Source organism: Palaemon carinicauda, chromosome 31, assembly GCF_036898095.1.
Source record: "Palaemon carinicauda isolate YSFRI2023 chromosome 31, ASM3689809v2, whole genome shotgun sequence".
In the NCBI taxonomy this organism is placed as follows: domain Eukaryota; kingdom Metazoa; phylum Arthropoda; class Malacostraca; order Decapoda; family Palaemonidae; genus Palaemon; species Palaemon carinicauda.
This window is the reverse complement of record NC_090755.1, coordinates 1,902,053-1,923,083: the sequence shown is the minus strand read 5'-3', so window position 1 is coordinate 1,923,083 and position 21,031 is coordinate 1,902,053. Positions and strand designations below refer to the sequence as shown.

At 40.5% G+C, this 21,031-nt stretch overlaps 1 protein-coding gene across 2 annotated transcripts in view; it reads right to left on the bottom strand.

Moving 5' to 3' along the window:
* Positions 1–21,031, bottom strand: part of LOC137624232 (uncharacterized) — a 421,277-nt gene that overhangs the window by 17,357 nt on the left and 382,889 nt on the right. For both annotated transcript variants that reach the window (XM_068354740.1, XM_068354739.1), the window contains one exon: positions 3,970–4,086. In XM_068354740.1, the coding sequence (XP_068210841.1) occupies positions 3,970–4,086 (117 nt within the window). The remainder of the gene's footprint in view (positions 1–3,969; positions 4,087–21,031) is intronic.

Here is a 21,031-nt window from a genome sequence, read left to right as displayed (position 1 = left end):
GAAAATTACTAATGACTGATAACTTCTTAACACACAAAAGAAGTAAAAGAAAAAATCTTTAATAATTTGTAAGAATGTGCTCAGGAGGAGGGAGTAAAGTGCTTGAGCATTTGAGAATAGACAGGAAATCAAGTGTTAAGTGATTCAGAGAGAGGAATGAATCAGGAATAAAGAAAATAGACAGGAAATCAAGTGTTAAGTGATTCAGAGAGAGGAATGAATCAATGAAGTCAATAACTAGATTCCCCCACCCCTTTTAACCTAAAAGACAACAGACAAATTCAAAGAAAGTGGAAAATCCATCAGCTTAATTAAAACCCAAAGCTCTACAATCCCCTACTAGAAATTGAGGTAACAGAGCAAGGAGTTCTGCCTGTTCCAAAAATTAACAGTAAATAAGGAGAAAGATGACAAAGACTAGGAATTTTCTTGTTTCATACAATAAGCAAGGGATGTTGCATAGACTAAGAAAAGTGGAACACCCTTTCCTACCGCTATAGTTGCTGTTAGAAAAAGTATTTAAAAGTTACAAGCACAGCAAGTGTGAGAGAGAAGACGCTAAATATTTCCTAAAACTACTGTATAAGCCTAGCAAGAGGCCCAAGGGAGTCTTTGACAATCAAGTAAGAATGGTAGAAGATCCTAGAAAGCCAAAAAACACAGACTGTCATACTGACCATGATAAGGTGATTATTCTAGTATTTCTATACATCACTAAGGAGATTATTCTAGCATTTTTGTACATCACTACCAGCACTAATATTTGTAGAGGACCAGATTTACAACTGTCTTTCTAATACTTCCGTATATCTTAACCAGAATTAGATTTGAAGAGGGCAAGATTTAGAACTGTCATTTTAATACTACTATACATTATAACCAGAACTATATTCAAAGAGAACCATATTTACGACTGTCATTCTAATACTTCCGGACATCATAACCAGAAATAGATTTGAAGAGAACCGGATTAGGACTTTAATTCTAATACTTCCATACATCATAACCAGAAGAAAACCAGATTTAAGACTATCTTGAAAATAAATATTCTCTCTTTTCATTTGGAAGATTGATAGAGGTCCTATCCCTAGTTAAGGAGGAATCATCAATCATGAAGACACTCAGAAGCCAAAGAGGTTAATTACTAGACAAAAATATTTAACTAAGAACCCCTGAGGGAGGTTGGAAAGGACTAACTTCAATGCTAAATAAAAATGGAGTAAGTCATAGGCAAAATAATTAGAAACGAAAGACCCCATGAATGAGGATCTCATACAATCTCCTAATCTGGATGTTTGGTAAAATACCGTATATTTCCGCGTATAAGACGACCCTATATTCCAGAATTTAACCATTAAAAATGGGGGATCGTCTTATACTACCGTTATAAAAATCACACCTTGAATTCTATGTCTAGTTTATCAGAAGGCTAGCCTAGGTTGAGGTGCCATAACCACCGACACACATGAAATGATTTACATTAATATATAAATGTATAAAGAAAGTAATGAAACAATTTTTACTGTATATATTATTGGCATATCTAAAAAAATGGCATAAATGATAAACTCAAGGAATAATTCCAACTTTTAACCATACGAGCACAGCTGAGAAAATGTAAACATCGAGTATTGGTTGCGTTGTTAGCAACTTTTTATCTCGCTAACCTTTCAATAATTTCAATGTTAGTGTTAATTACGATAGTAATAACATATAAGATACCATATCTATTTGTTTAAAAATTATTATTTTTAGCTGTAAATAACAATTTTGGATTACAAACGGTACAATCTTTATTTCTCAATAAAAATTACGGTACATTACAGTATTGCATTTAAAACCTAAAAATTTGTAAAACTATATTTCCAATCAATATTAAACATCAAACCTGCGACATGTATAAATCTAACACCACTAAAAATCCTCACAGTTATCACTGTCTGTTTCGAAAAGCTGTTCGAACATATCACAAGATTTATCATATACGCCATCATCGTAAGGAATCCAGTCTGGTTCCGGTGAGTCGACTTTGGCTTCGTCGTCGCATTCGTACAATAAATCTTCTTCACTGCCATCCATGGCATTTGAGATCCCGTATTTTTAAAATTATTTTATGACACTTTCCACCTTTACATTATCCTATGCTTTTATAACAAACTCGCAAAGAACATCAAAGAACATAAAAGAAGAAGAAGAAGAAAGAGGAGGAACGGGCATTTCGTACGTGAGCAGCTGATGAGCGTAAACAAAACTGCAGGCTAGGTGACGTGTGTTCTAGGAAAACAATAAAGGATTTGTTTTGTTATTTCATTTATTTATAATTTATAAGCAATATCATCATCTTTATATAACCTATATTTCATAAGATATCTGGTGTTGTAAAAGCTAGCCTAGGCTATACACAGATGGTTTTATGATTGAGCAGTCGTCTTATACTACCGATATGAGATAAATTCATAAAAATTTGCTCAAATTTTGTACCTCGTCTTATATGAAGGTCGCCTAATACGCGGAATTATACGGTATATATGAAGAGAATATCAACAATCACCAACAACTTCCAGGCAAAGGGAGTGGTTAAGGGCAATATTCTGTGAGACAGGATCTATTCTAAAGTAGCCTAGTGTTAAGAGAGGTCTCATGCAGATAGACAGGTAACCAAAGTTAAATCTTATTTGTGACATTATGGCAAGACTTGTAAAGTTCTAAGCAAATCTGAAGTGAAGAAGGAACTGACTAAAAATTACAAGCCAAGTATTCCTAAACATAAACGGGTCGTGAGACATACCTGCATTATCATAGTTAGAACGAAAATGAATACCAACCAGTAATTTAAGAAAAAAAGGAAAATAAAATGCAGTGAAAAAGCAAAATAGCTTTCAGATAAAGTTACAACTTTACAGGAAATCAGCTTCACCAAATATTGATGTAGGACAGATGAAGCAAATCCATGCCACTTCCTCTTGCCAGGTTCTTATCACTAGAAACGTACTGCCATTGTACTAATTAAAGAAAAATTCTTGTGTTTTCAAAGAACAGTAATTGTTGTTTTCTTCCTTCTTACAAGATATTATCATTATTACTTGCTAAGCTAAAACCCAAGTTAGAAAAGCAGAAAGCTATAAGCCCTAGGGCTCCAACAGGGAAAATAGCCCAGTGATGAAAGGAAATAAGGAAACTACAATATAAGTAATTAACAATTAAAATAAAATATTTCAGGAACATATATTTCATATATAAACAATAAAACCTTTAATAAACAAGAGGAAGAGACATAAAATAGAATAGGTTGCCCGAGTGTACCCTCAAGCAAGAGAACTCTACCCCCAGACAGTGAAAGGCCATGGTACAGAGGCTATGGCACTGTTCAAGACCAGAGAACAATGTGTCCTTCTCCTAGAAGAGCTGCTTACCATAGCTAAAAGAGTGTCTTCTACTCTTACCAAGAGGAAAGTAGCCACTAAAATATTACATTGCAGTAATTAACCCCTTGAGCGAGTAAGAATTGTTTGGTAATCTCAGTGCTGTCAGGTGTAAGAGGACAGAGGAGAATATGTAAAGAATAGGCCAGACTATTCGGTGTATGTGTAAGCAAAAGGAAAATTAGCCGTAATCAGAGAGAAGGATTCAATGTAGAACTGTCTGGCTAGTCCAAGGACCCAATAACTCTCTAGCGGTAGTATCTAAACGGATGGTGACCTGGCGAACCTACTACCTGCATGTGAATCTCAGGTAAGTATACAAATAATTTTGTTTTAGAAATCCTGTCTTGGCACTCTACAAGCTTGTATTGTATAACAACTTTTTACCCTATTGAGAAAATTTCTTTTGATAAACAACCAGTCAAATATTAAAACAATTATGATGCTTCAGTTACTGTATTGTACAAGAAAATCGATGAATAATCTAAAACAAACACATATATTCTAAACTCTCTCAAAGGAAAGAATGCTGAAGTACTAAACTTACCTTTCTCGGTCATTACCAATTTTGCATGAGATTCTGGACCAAATATTTTACAAATATTCATTAGTTCCTCAGCTTGCTCTGCCTCTTTCAAGTGTTTGTAGTTAATAATAAGAACATCTGAAAAAAAGGATTTAAGCATATTACTTCTTAACATCTTACAAGTTCTTCTAACACTATGGCCCCACCAGAGCAAAATATATTTAAATATTATAGAAAAAATTAATATTTCTGAACATAAGGATCTTTTACATGTGTATTATCCACAACACAACATTATTAACTTATGAAAACAACTAGTTACACACTACTGCTTGTTAACAAGAGAGGGAAGGTTACCAAATTTAATTTAGATATCGTAAACTAGCATACTTTCGTTCATCAATACTTTGCAATTATGTGAATACAATCTACTTAGGTGGCAGTGAAAACTGTGCAAAACCAAACTTTGTATATGGTATTATTTAACACCATAACTTTCTACGGAACTGTGGAAAACTTGCTTAAAATAGAGGTGACAGTTCCTACTTGAAGATCCCAATATCTAATCAATGCTGAACAGAACATTGAGATAAAAAATATATAAAAGATATTCTATAAAAAGCTAGAAAGTAGAACCCCATCAAGAGAAACAGGTAAACGTAAGTTCTTGTAAGACAGATGTATATAGTTTTTCCTACATATCAAATGGGGCTCAAAGTATTGGGAGATGAATATGGTTATTACTATATTAGGTATTAGAGGTCACGTTTGATGCTCCTTATACTGAAAATATGGGAGACCAAGACCCCCCCCAGTGACTTCCACGATGCAAACATCGTTACCATCTTCAAGAAGGGAGACAGGGAGAACTGTAACAACTACCGGGGAATATCACTACTAAGCATCGCGAGTAAGATTTTCGCTCGGATTCTCCTTGACCGCCTCCTTATTCTCGCAGAAGACGTCCTGCCAGAGTCCCAGTGCGGCTTTCGACCTTCCCGCGGGACCATAGACATGATCTTCTGTGCGCGACAACTACAAGAGAAGAGCCTCGAACAACAACAGCCCTTAATGTTCATCTTCTGGGATTTGAAAAAGGCCTTCGACAAAGTACCTCGACCTGCCATGTGGGCTGTCCTCAAAAGATATGGCTGCCCACCCGATTTTGTCAAGCTGGTGCGTGCCCTCCATGACGGAATGGTTGGGAGAGTCTGCCACCAGAACTCTATTTCAGACCCATTCCCCATCAACGGCGGCCTGAAGCAGGGCTGTGTTCTGGCCACGACGTGTTTCTCGCTATACACCGCAGCAATGCTCAACGAGATTCCCCCAGACACACCCTCAGTCGACCTACGTTTCCGCATGGATGGAGGCGCTTTCAACCTCGCTAGACTCCGCGCCAGAACCAAGACCACCTTGTGTGCAGTGCGAGAACTGCAGTATGCTGACGACAATGCCACCCCAGGTCAGACGGCAGAGGACCTGCAGTCGTTAGCTGATGCATACAACTCTGCCTACGAACGTTTTGGGATGCAAGTCAACTCAGACAAAACCAAGACCCTCGTCCAACATTCACCAGGTTTGATGCTCCCCAACTTCAATACCACAGTGAATGACCAACCGTTAGAACAGGTGGACCAGTTCTCCTACCTAGGGAGCATCCTAACATCAGATCCCACAAGCAAAAAGGACGTGGAGAACAGGATCAGGGCAGCCCACTCCGCCTTTGGCCGACTCAACTGCCGCGTATTTAACAACCACGCACTGACAATGACCACCAAAATAATGGTGTTCAGGGCAGTAGTCCTCTCCACACTCCTGTATGCATGTGAAACATGGACGCTATATAGAAACGATATTAAAATCCTAGAACGCTTCCAACAAATGAAACTGAGGCAGATCTTGAAAATCCCCTGGGAGAGCCACACCACCAACATTGAAGTCTTAGAACGTGCCTCGCTGACCAGCGTGGAGGCCACCATCATCCACCACCGCCTCCGCTGGATAGGACACGTGCATAGGATGGATCCATCTAGGCTCCCAAAGAAAATATTCTACGGAGAACTGACCCAGGGCACCAGACCACGAGGAGCCCCGAAAATGCGCTATAAAGATCAACTAAAGCGCACCCTGGCTCTAACTGACATCGATCCTTCCTCGTGGGAAGAAACAGCCAGGAACAGGAAAACCTGGAGGAGTACAGTACACCATGGCACCGTGGACTTCGAGGAGAGGAGGAGACAAAATGAGGAGGCTAGGAGGAGAAGAAGGAGAGAGCGATTAGAACAGCCCCGCCCACCACCTACCCTCCCTTGTGAACACTGTCCACGACTCTTCCGCCACAGACTAGGACTTAACAGCCACATCAGGCATAAGCACCCACCCCACAGATAGGAGGCCGATGGCTAACGACAGAACCCAATACTCGGACACGAGTGGGCGCCGACGACGACGACGAGAGGTCACGACCTACAACATAATGGCCTACAATATAATTCTTTAAAACCCAATTTTCATCTATGAGATATTGTGGATGTAACATAATATGAGCTTCCACACTAAATGTTTGAGGAGAGTAGAGCCAAAGTGTCTCCCTTAGAACTCCTATCTGTTTGTCACCGGAGGCTATTGTGGTTCGTTAATAGTTCCAAGACCTTCCCATAAAAAATGCAACAATATTACAAATCATTCATCAGAAAGCAAACAGACAATCTTATTTGTTTTACTTGCATAATTTTACAAGTAAATTCTAAACACATAAAAGATGATGCAAGGGTAACCATTCATTAAAATATAACTACAAGAAATGGATTACATAAAACCTCAGCAAAGTAGAAGAGATGTGAGCACAAAAATACTATTATTGTATAGAAATTGGGATAGCCTTTAGATAGCCTCAAACCCAAAAATTGGATAGACCAGATTCGATCAGAACTATAAATTTGGCCCACAAAGACCATTGTTGGGACCTTTAGAGGCCATTCATCAGCCATGTGTAGCTCTAGGAAAACCCTTCGTTAGCACTATATTGGACAGCAAGATAGAAATAAGGATGCAGGAACAAAGGTAGAGTAGAAACCTGAAAAAAGAGTATCACAATAAGACCAAGGGACGCTGCAAAGAACTAAGTGCTGTACAGTGAACCCTCATTTATCGCAGTAGATAGGTTCCAAACCCGGCCGCGATAGCTGAAAATCTGCGAAGTAGGGACACCATATTTACGTATTTATTTAACATGTATATTCAGACTTTTAAAACCTTTCCTTTACGTAGTACTGTTAACAAACTACCCTTTAATGTACAGAACACTTAATGCATGTACTACAGTACCCTAAACTAAAACAGGCACAAATATCAAAGGCGATTTTATATCATGCGTTTCCTAAACACGCCAAAAAGCACGATAAAAAATGACAACCAATGTTTTGTTTACGTTTATCTCTGATCATAATGAAGAAACAGACGCATTTACACATCTGTGTATAGGTTAGTTTTTGCATCGACAGCAATCTTACCAAGTACAGTATTGATTATATGTTGATTTTGTCATTACCAATGTTTTACTTAATTTTTCTTAGGACTTCCAAATAAATGAAATGAATGCCATTTATATAATGTTTTTCTTTATGACGCCGCCTGAAACGGAAACCTTCCATTCGTTTACTGTACGCTCCATCTTCGATCGTAATAAACAAAAAAAGGCATTAAACGCGCATGATGAAAGTGATAAATAATGATATTAAAAGCTTTTAGTAAATATGTTATTACAAATATTATTTACCGTATCTATATAAAATCCTACATACGTAGCAAAGCAGGAAAACAATTTTTTTTCTTTTTTTCTGGCGTTTAATCAACAATAACAACCTGCCGCTAGTGACCGAATGATAATTTACGATAATTCTAAACTGTTACTAAAGATGATTCTCCATTCCATATCTAAAATACTTTTCCTAACTTCACTTATAAGTCAACTTGTACCCCCTCAATTATGAAACCATCTAAAAAAAAAAAAAAAAAGTAAGAGAAGAAGCAAGTACTAGGCCGATTTTTAAAGTTGTCAAACAATTAAGTTTCCGCTATAACGTTCGATGTGACATACTGTAGTGCGATTGGAGAAAGTAAGGAAAATTGAATCATGATTGATTTTCAATATATATGAAACTTTGTGAAGCAACAAAGATTTCATTTGTTAGTGAGATAGAGGTAAGGAATGAGAGGTAGTGAAAAGTAGCCCACAGAGAGAGAGAGAGTGAGTTGTTTTAAATGTAATAAACAAAAAAATATGATAGGTTATAACACATTGGTGGTTATGTAATATCAACTGTATAGATGGTTTGAATAAGTTGAGAAATGGTGTAAACAATACTTCGTACACGCATATTCTTGAGACCGGCAGCTAGACGTCAGCTGATCTGATCACAGCCAAAAGTAAGACAAAAAGATGTCAACAATACTCGATTTTTAAAACATACCCGAAATTTAAAAACAAAAGTACACCCTTTCTTAATGTACAATTAACTATTTAAAGAGTAGCAATTTTCTAGAATAAAATGATGTTTCCCCCAAAAATAGTGGTTTGCTGATGAAATCGGATATCATATTTAATGAAAAAAGTCCGCGAAGTCGTGAATCCGCGATGGTCGAACTGCGAAGTAGCGAGGGCTCACTGTAATATTTAAAGCACTGACGGCACTACTCCCCTATGGGAAGTTGGATGAGAGGAGGCTGAGAGTAGATGAGGTTGTTAAAAGGAGTTTTTTTATTTTTCCCCTGGAGTTAGGAGAACACAACAGTCATTTCTCGAAACAGATGACGATTTATGTTATTCATTTGTATATTACCATCATCTCCATGATTAGTATCACTGGTGTTGCTATTGATAGGATATAGCACTTTTATGTACACTAAAGTCACCAAGAAGTGAAAGTGCCTGTACAGTATTTAAGTCCTTTTATGTAAAGGAGATATTTTCTCTTTGTAGGATATTCACATTTACGTGAGGGCATGTGCGAGTGACGGGGGTGTTTGCACGCATGAGTATCAATCTCAGAAGCCAGTTTCTCTTCTGAAGAATATAAGTGCTTTGTAGCGCGTGCATCAGGACTGATTAAGAGCCTAAATCGTGAATTCTTTTGGATTGTGTGCACTGTGAAGTGTGAGTCACACGTGAGAATGTGTATCCATTTCATACACTAATTCCTTGTCCTAGAAGTGGGAGTGCTCAGAAAAGTGTGTGCAAGACTTAAAAAACCCTTCATCAGAAATTTCTTTGTCATAGAAAACCGTGAGCACTCTGTGATTTGCGTGCACACCTTAACCCGCATGCAAGAATGAGTACCCACCTCATAATACCAATCATTTTTTGAGTAGTGGGAGTGCTCTACAGCACACTTTGGGGCTTGTACACACACCTTAGGCTTGCCAGATGTTGAGGATCAACAAGAGTTAGCTCTTCTTCAAGTACTATATAGTACACTCAGGAGATTGTGCGAGTGTCATAGTGTATGAGCAAGAATGAGAAACTACAACAACTCAAACTCTCATTATCTGCTATTAATTAGTTCAAGAAAATGGATGTGTATGCCAAAATTTTGCTCTAAACAAAACAAGAGGGATTGGAGTCCTGTGTTAAACAATAACATTTCTGTCTCAAAAAGACTGGCGGCAGGATCTTAGAAGACCAGCCTGCCCTTAGGGAGTTTTTAAGAGCCGAAACCTACATATCGACATTGTCGAATGCCTCCTTGGCTAGCTTGGACCAAGGGAGTTCAAACTGTTGCCTCAAACTCTGGCGAGCATGGTACAAACAATCGATTGCAGCCTTCATAGCTTTAAACGGAGATCTGAGGTTTTACTAGGACCTTTAACCCTCCCAATCAAGCAAAGGACCTGAAAAAAGGATGACTCAGACTCTGCCTCCTCAGATTCAGTCCAACTCGGACCAGCAGCTTCCAACAACCGTCCAAGAGAATTGGGGGAACCACCATCTCGGGAGAATCCACTTCTCTCGGGAGAGGAATCCTACTGTCTATTTTTAACCTGTCTGCATACCCTACCCAGCTGGTGACTTAAGAGAGTCAGATATTAAAAGATTTTCTCAAGTTCCCCTTATCCGGGGAATAATATGATCTGGGCGCAACTTTGTCTTTTGATGTAGAACTTCTACATCTACCTGTAGTTGGTGACCGAAGAGACAGACGAACCTCACAATTATTCCTACGAGACAATCTTGGGGAATCAGAAGATTTCTTAGCTGCTGTTTTAAAGTCCTTCTGTAACCTCTACCTCAAATTAGTAAAAAGTGTCTTCTGATATTTTTGTACAAGCAACACTTTCAGAAGACTGGATATGAAGGAGGTCATCTGTAGGAGAATGCTCCAAAGAGTAGGCCTTTTTAATATAAGACCGACTCGAGACAAACTCAATTGGTGACAATGTGTGGTTTTCAACATATGAAATGCATCTCAAGGATATAGATCATCTATGCATTTTAGGCTGAGAATCTAATGAAAAGTCCTAGTGAGAACTAGCCAGTTTCTCCTTGGACGGAATTCCTACAAGCATAAAGAAGGGCACTGTATTTTCAGCCAAGAACTTGGACTCAATAATGTTAGGCTCACTATAGGGTAAAGGGCAGAGTTTGCAGATCCACTGGGGGAATCAGGTAAAACCACCTCCCACACTGCTAGTAGATACGGAAGAACTAAGTCATTCTGCTTCTTTGCCAACGCACCCCCTGAGAGAAGACAAAGAAGGCTCAAGTGGGAAGATACCCTAGGGCAAAAGAACAGCACTACAGGACTTCTCTGGCCTCAATAAAGCCCCCAAAGGATCTACAGGGGAAAGACTGTGAATACTCATGACCCTGGCAAGGACACAAGGAATGGGGGTCAACGTTACTCTTATGCATGAAAGTGTAGTACTTTCACCCTGTAACTCCAGGGCAGGACTGCCTATCTAGATATTGGTTCTCCATTCAGCTAACAGCAAACATACACTCATCATTCATATGATAACGCACCACTTGAGTATCCAATGAATGGCTCTGTCATTTGCTTCCAATAGCTCTACATCAGAACATGCAGGTCTCATTGGGCAGTAGCAGAGGATGTGGTCCATGATCTGGGCTGATTTACCACAGGGGCAATCAGCATTGTTGACACACCCCATTTTCTGAATTCTATCTCCTGTTTTCCTGACCTTGGATCTTGCTCTATTTAAGGTGGTCCACTCCTTTTTGTTAAGGGAGGCCCCACATGGTAGGTGTTCACTAGGGTCAGGTACTGCTTTATTGGTTGAATTATAGGTACTCTCCCTCCACTTCATCAATCTTTAGGTAGCGTGATTAAGATGTTCAGGACCCTCCTCGGCCATGATGCTTTTTCTTGATTTTAGTCTCCGTCTTGTTGCCTGATGTCCGTGAAGTAGATGCCTTGGATAATTAATCTTTTGACCATTTTATTTTTGGCAATACCACTTTGTCAAATTTGAGGTGGTGCAATACTGGCCAATCTAGAGATGGTAGGGCCATTGCCTTTAGCGTGCCAGTGATTATTTGGCAAGCTCTATTAAAGTCTGGATTCACTTTCTTTGTGGAGCACAATCTTTCCAACACTTATGAACAACATTCTGTAGTAGAATAACAAACTGCCAGAGATGTATGCTTAAGGGTTTTTGGATTTGCTCCCTAGCTAGTGTTGGCTAATCTGCTAAGCAGGTTGTTTCTTGTTGATAGTTTTTCTTTAGTTTGTTTAAGTGTTCTTTTAAAGCTAAGAATTCTGTAAAGAGTAACACCTAGATATACTGGATGTGGGTGGGTATCAAATTCTCTACTTCCCAAATGATCTTTAGTTTCTGGATAGCTTAATTTTTTGTTAAGGAGGAATGCACACATCTGCTTTTTGCTAGGGTTTGCATTGAGGATGATAAATATCTTGGTAGTTTCTCCTCTATTTTTTCAAAGGATTGCGACTACATGGCAATGCAAAGGTCATCTGCGTATCTGAACTTATGTATATCCTGAAACTGGGAGACCATTCTTTTTGGTCCTCCACCTCCTTCTCTTGCTGTTCATTTCTACGAAGAATCATTGATTTACAAGGAGTAACTTTATGATGGCATCTTCAACTGTTTGGGCACCTTTTAGGCGTGCTTGGTAGTTGACAGCATTGTATGAAACTGTAAGGCCTAAAAAGAATGTCCCCGTGATTTTTCTGTTCGCAAATCCATCCTCAATGCACTAAGTTAAGTTCAGAATCTGACTGCAGCATGATCAGCCTGGTCGGAAGCCTGACTGTTCAAATGATAGCTTTCCTTCAACCTTAGGAGATATTTGTGCCATTATCATGTGTTCATGTGTTCATATAATTTATATGTCATGCATAAGTGATATTGGTCTATAACTTTTGGGAGACAAAGGGTTTTTACCTGGTTTTAGCAATGCTACTACTTTGGGTCTTCCCTATTTATTTTGTGTTCGACAAGTTGCTGCATATCTATTGAACAGTGCAAGGAGCCATTCTTTTGTCCTCTCATCACTGTGTAGAATCATCTCTACTGTAATTCCACCTAATTTGGCTGCCTTCCCAATTTAATAAACTTACATTGGCATTTTCAGTTCTTGCATGGTAAATGGTAGGAAATCCTAGTTACTGTACTCTTTAAAGAGGTTGTGGTGGCATATGAAGTGACGTCTCTGATTGATGAACGTCAGACTGAGGCTCGAGTTCTGCTAAAACACTGAGGCTCGAGTTCTGCTAAAACTCATCAGTTCCCTTAATGGCTCCAACCTCACCATCATTGTGAGCAAAGGAAAGGGGGGTTTGGGAGTCTATAGGTCTATCTGTTGAGTTATCAGCAGCCATTGCCTGGCTCTCCCTGGTCCCAGCTTATATGGAGAGGGGGTTTGGGCACTGATCAAATTTACATCTGGTCAGTCTCTGAGGCATTGTCCTGCTTGCTTAGACAATATTACTATCCCTTGCCTCTGCCATTCATGAGCAGCCTTTGAAACTTTAAAAAGAAAAAAATAAAGCATCCAAGTTAAGGAGACATAGAGTAGGTCCAAAGTGGCTTACATGGGTACTGATGGGAGAGTGGGGATTCCCAGCCACCTGCTAGTAACTACTGACACCTCACTATAAATTTTATCAGCAGAATTTCCAGTGTTACTGAAATCATACAAAGGAAAATGGTTTATAATGGTGTAGAAACAATTACAAACTAACTGAACTCCAAAATGAAAGAAGTTTACATTACCAACAGCCACTACTGAACCTAGAATCTACCTCTCTCAACAAGAGGATTCTTCATGACAATGTTCACCAAACACAAACATAGTAAGCCACTGAGCTACCTCTAAAATCCTTTCCAAAGAAAGATTTTGGCAAAAACTAAGTTAGGTAGTTGTATTCCTAATATCCTGAACCTTAACCTTTATGGCTTCTATAAGATTAGAGCAGTTGTGAGTGGAAGAATGTTTACGATCAGGTGAGCACACTCCAGCGCCACCAGATGAATGGGAGCTACTTGAAAAGTGCGTGAGCACTAAGGCTTCCTAGAGGTAGAGGGAGTGTGCGGATGTAGAAGGGAAAGTGAAAGCATAAGAGAACGCTATGTTAAAAGACAGAAATTGTGCATGCGAGCATATAAAGTTACACAGCTGGTGAATATCCCTAAATTGGCGAGTGTGAGAGATTAACGTGTGCGAGTGCTAACAGAAGGCTGTGGATGAACAAGACAGCATTCATATTCCAATGAGTGTGAATCCACAGAGAGCATGCACGAACAGATGAATAAGAGCAACAGAAGAGCATGCACCAACAGGAGAATTGCACTGAATGGGAGATGTGACAGCAGACAAGAATGCAACCTGAGGCAAGCATGTCACCTTTGGGCTGTGTGCAAACGTGTAAATGCTCAATTGCAACATATATAATAATGAGATAATGTCTGGCTATATATACAAATATATGAATATATATTTCATTTCATTCCAGCTCAGTTCACCCCGTCCCTTGGGTAGGGGGGAGATGAGTAGTCATACCCTGGTGAGAGGGGTTGTGTGCGCATGCATACCTAAATATTTAGCCCTTAATTTTGAAGGATTGCATACACTAGTAACAAGAATTTTTGCGAACTGAAGAGAGAGCTTGCAAACAGTCTAAGTGAGCCTACTCGCACAGGAAAGTATACGCACCTTGTTTGAGTGTTTGCTCACTTCTCGTAGATGTTAAATCTCTCTCTTCCTCTTGAGAGAAATTTTGTCTTCTGAGGGCATAATACACCTCTTGACAGCTGCAGAGATTGGATCCCTGGAATAGCAAATGACATCCTTGCCATGCCTACAAGAAGTAGGCATGCTGCGCTGAAAGGAATTTCTTGTTTATGGCATCATAAAACAAGTAAAACTAGACAAAGCCCAAGCAGATGCCGATGTCAAAAAAGCTGGGAAGTAAAGGAAGCTGTAAGTGCTTCCCTCCTTTAACCCAAAACGTGCTATGCGTCGATTTTATCAATGCATTATGAGCTGTCAAAGGATGACGTCGATATTAGCAATGCCTATTTTTTAAATTTCGCGGGATTCTCTCTCGGACCTCCTGGGATCAGCTTAGTTACGTAGATACATTCTTTAACTAAACAGCTTGCAGCTAGAGGAAAGAGTTGCCAGATATTACATGGTTTTACATACAATAAAAGGAAAAAGGTAACATCAACTTCAGGGAGTGGGCAGAGCTACCAACGTATGTTTGTGTTAGCGGTAAGAATGTTTCATTTCCAACACATTTTACCATTATTTTCTGCATTAGAATGGCATTTTATAATGATAACAATGAATCTTTATTACATACTAGTGACTTTGACATTGACAATGACAGTGATTGTGACATATCAAATGATTTAAGTGAAAATTATCCAACCGCAATCGGTAAAATTTCTGTGTACGAACGAATCTACCTGACAAGGGATCTGAAAAGGATGTATAAAATAAAATTTAAGTCTTTAAATATGTAGTATACAAATATGAATAGTTTTTATTACATTTTTACACATGGTTATGCATTTTTACTTGCTTCATAAGGTAAGTTATAATAATAGGTAATAAAAGTGTTGACCGGAGTGTGCGTATACAAATTCACAATTAAAATTACACATATAAACACATCTATTCAACGCACAATTATTTCTTGTATATTCATTATAAATTTTCATATAATTGCTCACTAAATTTGCTAACATTCTGACCGGAAAAAAAATTAAAATGAATCAAAAACTATTTCATCAAGCCATCAAAAACGAAAAAGTTCTTTACATTTGTTCATCATTTTTTATTTTTAACAATTTCATAAAAATATATTCTTTACATGTCTGTGAGATTTAATCATTATTTATTGATCTCCATTTCAAGGACATCCATTTGATAAATAAATATTTAGTAACTTAATTTGCAATAAATGAGAAAATATCAAGTTTTGATAAAATTGCAAAACTCATGATGTGTTCATCGTCATTTGCCGGCATTTTATTAGCACTTTGTGGGTTGAATGAAGACATCAAATCCCAAGATGATGATGGCCCCAATGATGAGGATCAGAGATCAACTGCACCTCAAGAGGAGCTGGGAAGGACAAAAGGGGTCATACCAAGGGCTTCTTTTGTTGGTACGGCAGAAGAGGACTCATAAGGAAGAGGAAAAGAATACTTTGCTTTGGATGTTGCTAGGGGTTGCAGAAGTCTTTACATCAATGGAACACCCTCCAGAACTAAGGATGGCCATAGCATCTTTAAGCCACTGTCCTTGGCTGTATCATCCCCTGAGGAGAAGGAATACCTACTTCTCTAGGGGAAGCAGATAAAGACAGATCACTCTAAGCTTGCCCTAGGGTTAGATCAACATTGTTATCCTTTATTGCCTTCCCCAGGGAGGAGGATAACAACTTAGGATCATAACCCAGAGGTCCATTGGATCTCTCAGACTTTGAGGAAGAACCCTAAAAATGAAGAATCTCACTTAGACTTTTTATTTCTCCTCCTGCTGCACTCTTGTCACTGGAAGCACAACCATTCCTTACATTCCTCACATAAACATGACTGTTATCATTAATGAAACCAACAAGAAGGGCACAAAGAATCAGGATCCACGGCCAACTTGTTCATGAAGGTTCTACAGACACCTGGACTCTTGGGCAAAACTGTAGGCTTACTGTTATTTCTCAATATTGCTACCTCACAGCAATCATATAATACAATAAAAATACAGATAGCCAAATTTTGAACACTTAAGTGTACATCTGTACAACACAGTGACTGTTTCCAGCATCAGTAAATTTATACACCTATTAAAGGACAAAGGTTTGTATCCATGTAGGATAAAACAAATATGACAAATTCGGAGATAACTTGCATTTTTCCCTAATACAAAGCTAGAGTTATTTATATGGATTATCTTTCAGCGGCAGCTGAAGGTAGCCATTAGACTTTAATTGCGAGGTGGCAACCCTGCCTAACCGCTTGAGCGGGTAGGCTGAGGGGTACCCAGCTATCTCTTTATATATTCTCACAGCAGTGAGACGTCACTTTTTATCCTAGGCAAAACTTCTACTGACAGGTGATGGCGGGCCAACTATAAATAACTCCAGGTTTGTATTATTTAGGGAAAAATACAAATTATCCCCAAATTTGTCATTTGTTCCCATACTAACAAACCTTCCGCTATTTATGTGGATGACTCACTCCTATGTGGGTGGAAGTCCTAGAACTGGCATGGAATGACCAGGTTTTACCTAGTACAGTATATGACTGTGGTCTAGGGAAAACTTTCACACCTAGCTGAAATATACATAGTGCGTATACTCGCGGCCTGTGCAATGCAGAGTAATAGAGGTTGTTAATTTATATGAACGCCTTTGAGTTTATATAGAAAAACAAGACGTATCCCATTGCTCCCTGGCAGAAAGCAATGGAGATGTGTACAGCATGACAATTTTATAACTTATACTAGGCTACACAAGGGAAGTGATAATTACCTGCAAAGGTTGAAGTCAGCTTGCAAAGGGACCCATGGTTCTGTACCCCAAGGGAAGGGAAGATGAAGAAAGGAAAGTCAGATACTCTTCTCACTCATCCCAGTCTTCACCTGGGTAACCAATGCCTCAACCAACTGCTACTTGTCCATCAAGGAGCCTGAGGTATCTTAAACCACTTATTGAGCAGCCACCATAGGCCCGATAGTGAACGTATCAAGTCTTCTCATGGTCACTTCTTCTAAGTAATGGGCTGTGAAGGTGGTCTGTCTCTTCCACACGCCCGCTTGGAGAACTTGCAACACGGAAAATTTGCGCTTGAATGCCAGGGAAGTACTGACAACATGGGCTCTAGGTCGAGAGCCTGAGGAGGATCAAGAGCCAAAGTTCTTTTGATAATTTGGCGAATCCAGGAGGAAACCGTGTTTTTGGTGATTCTCCTCTTTAGTCTCCCTGAACTAACAAACAGAGGTGTTAGTCGGGGCCGTGTTGCTGCAGTGCGTTCAAGATAGTATCTCAAACTCCTCACTGGGCATAGTAACAACTGATCTGGGTCATTGGTTATAAAATGAAGACTTGCAATCTGAAAGTTGAATCTATGGTCCAGCACCCCGGATTTTGAGTCTTAGCAAAAAACTCAGGGACGAAGCTGAGTGTCACTTCACCCCATCCCCTTGAATGGGCAATGTCATACGAGAGGCCATGAAGTTCGCTGATTCTCTTTGCCAAGGCTAAAGTGAGCAGGAACGCAGTCTTCAAAGTGAGATTTCGGTCACTTGCATGGCATAGTGGTTCATAAGGAGGTCCTTTTAAGGATCTCAAGACGCGAACCACGTTTCAAGGAGGAGGCCTAATCTCTGATTGGGGGCAAGTGATCTCATAATTCCATATGAGTAAAGAAAGCTCCAGTGAAGAGGAAATATCTACTACTTTCAGCTTAAAAGCAAGGCTTAAGGCCGAGCGATAGACTTTCACCGCCAAGACTAAAAGGACTTTTTCCTCCCGAAGGTATACAAGAAACTCCGCTATTACTGGAATAGTGACATCGAATGGAGAGATATTCCTTTCATGACACCAACCACAGAATACTCTCCATTTTACCTGGAAGACCGAGGCTGAGGACCTACGCATGTATCCGGACATTCACTCCGCAACTGTTTGTGAAAAGCCCTTCTCAGGATAGTCTCCATGCATGAAGTCGAAATGACTGCATGGTCTTGTGGAAGATGTTCGCGTGTGGTTGTTTGAGTAGTTCTGGTCATGGATAGAGTTCTTTTGGTAGATCTACTAGAAGTTGTAGGAGGTCCGGTAAACCACTCTGCATGATCCCCTAGCGGTTTTGTTAAGCAGTCTTCTCATCAGACAAAACGGGGGAAAGGCGTACACGTCGATGTTGTCCCTCCGTTCTTGGAATGCTTCTTGCCATAGATCCAGAGGGTCAGGGACTGAGAACAGCGGAAGCTTGTTGTTCAGAGATGTTGCGAACAGGTCTACAGTCAGGGAACCCCACAAAGTCAGGACTTTGTTGGCTATCTGACGATTCAAAGACCATTCGGAGCCTACTATCTGAGTCGCTCTGCTCAGGTTGTCTGCAAGCACATTCCTCTTGCCGGGAATGAATCAAGCTGATAGAGACACTTGAATGTTCTTCTGACCATCTAAGGATATTTACTGCAAGATGGCATAGAGGCTGTGAAAAGGTACCGCCCTGTTTGTTTATGTAAGCCACTACTGTGGCGTTGTCACTCATCAACACTACAGAGTGACCTGCCAGCAACTGTTGGAACTGATGAAGAGCTAGGTAAGCTGCTCTCATCTCTAGAAGATTTATGTGCTAGTACCTTTCTTACTCTGACCAAAGGCCAGAGATCGTATGGTGCAGCAGGTGAGCCTACCGCCCTTCTTTTGATGTATCTGTGAAGAGCATAAAATATGGAGGGGGAACGAGAAGATTCGGACCTCGCCGAAGGTTTTTGACTACCATCCACCAACTCAAATCCGTCACCTGATCCTGAGCTATAGGAACTCGGGTGTCCAGTAGATCAGAATGTTGGTTCCACACGGACTTCAGCTGCCACTGGAGGGATCTTATTATGAGGCGACCGTTTGGAACAAGAGGGATGAGAGAGGTCAGATGGCCTAACAGACTCGACCAACGAGAGGCTGGAAGAACTTCTTTCCTGAGGATGGGTGTGGCCACTTTCTTCAGTCTGTGTACTCTTTCGTCTGATAGGAAGACTTTCTCTTGGATGGTGTCTATGATCATACCAAGGTATACCAGTCTGTGAAGGCTGCAGTAATGACTTCTCGTGATTTATCAGAACCCCAGGGTCCTGAGAAAACTTGAGAAGCATGTCCTGGTGACGAAGAAGGGTCGTATCCGAATCTGCTAGGATCAGCCAATCGTCTAGATATCTGAGAAGAACAGTGTCATTCCTGTGAGCCCAAGATGACACTAAGGCGAACACTCTGGTGAATACCTGAGGAGCTGTCGTGAGACCAAAGCATAAAACCTTGAACTGGTATGTATTTTCTCAGGTACTTCCTTGAAGACGGATGGATTGGGATCTGGAAGTATGCATCCTTCAGATCCAGAGTGCACATGAAGTCCCCAGGACGAACGGCTTGGATGACCGCGTCCGCCATCTCCATTCTGAACCGAGTCTGTTGCACAAACTTGTTCAGAGGGGAGAGATCGATGACTGGTTTCCATCCTCCAGTCGTCTTTTTCACCAGAAAAATTCGACTGTAGAAGCCTGGGGACCGGTCCGAAACCTCTTGGATAGTGCCCTCCTGCAGCATGGTCTGGACTTTGGTCCTGAGGGCCAGCTCCATTGCGGATCCCTTCGCATAGAAACTTAGATGTAATGGATCCCGAATCAGAGGAAGGAAAGATTGAATGAATGGGACGTGATACCCTAGGGCGATCATTTTGACCATCCAGGGATCTGCCCCATGGAGCTGCCACCTCTACCAGCGGCACTGTAGGCATCCTCCCACAGGTAGTAAGTGATGAGGAATACCATTCCTACTGCGAGTTACCACCTTGGCCACCTCACTTTCCGCCCTTTTTTCCTCTGAAGGACTTGGACCTCTTCTGTCCTTTGGATGGGAAGGGACGCTTGGACACCTTAGAATGTCCAGAAGACCTAGAAGTTGACTGGTGAGTAGAAGAAGGTGCTTGCTGAGGCCGTGAAGACTGGGAAAGTCTACCATAGGTCCAGGGTGTCATGGCCCTATGGAGGAGAGAATCGTTTGACAATTTCCTCCATCGCTCAGCAGCCCTCACTATCTCTTCCTGAACAAAGAGAGATGAACCCTCAAGGATGGAATTTTTCAAATGAGAGACTTCCACTTTCGGCACCTGTTCATGGAACCTACTTATGACAGTATCCCTTCTCTTGAGAATGGTGTTCACCCACAGGTTAACAATGTGGTGCAATAGGAACTCAAAAGTCTGGGTACCTGACAACCGGAAAGAGTTCATAGTCTTCCTGGCTGACTCCTTCAAATGATCATGAGAGCAAATCATAAAGCCTAAGGATCTTAACCATAGATCAAGCCACGAAGCAGCCTACATGGCGTACTTCGCGCCTCTCTCGAAGTTCAAGAGCTCAACTGCTGAGAGGGAGGCCTTCAGAGAGGAGAGGGTCTGAGTCTGTAAACCTTTCGTTAGGGACTCTACTGAAGGATCGAGGGTCATGGTGGAATGTGATTCCCCTTCGATCTCGTAATACTTCCTTTGTAAAACAAAAGGAAGTGGAAGGAACTGAGAGGAGGAACCTACCCTCAAGGAACTAGAAGTTCCAGCTATCTGGGCGATAGCTTTCCTTCTAGCGGCTGTCAAACCTTTGGACCAGGGCAGAGCTGCACTGGACCTGGAAGGCTTCTGGGTCTTAAATATCTCATCAAGAGCCATATCCTTCCCTTCCTGGATGGTGGAACCAGGAGTGGACAGCAAGTTGATGGCCCTTATGCAGGCAAGGACCTGCCAAAAAGTATGTTCCGACTCGTATCTCTCCTGTTCCGAGTGATAGTTCGGACTGGCCGCCTTTGGA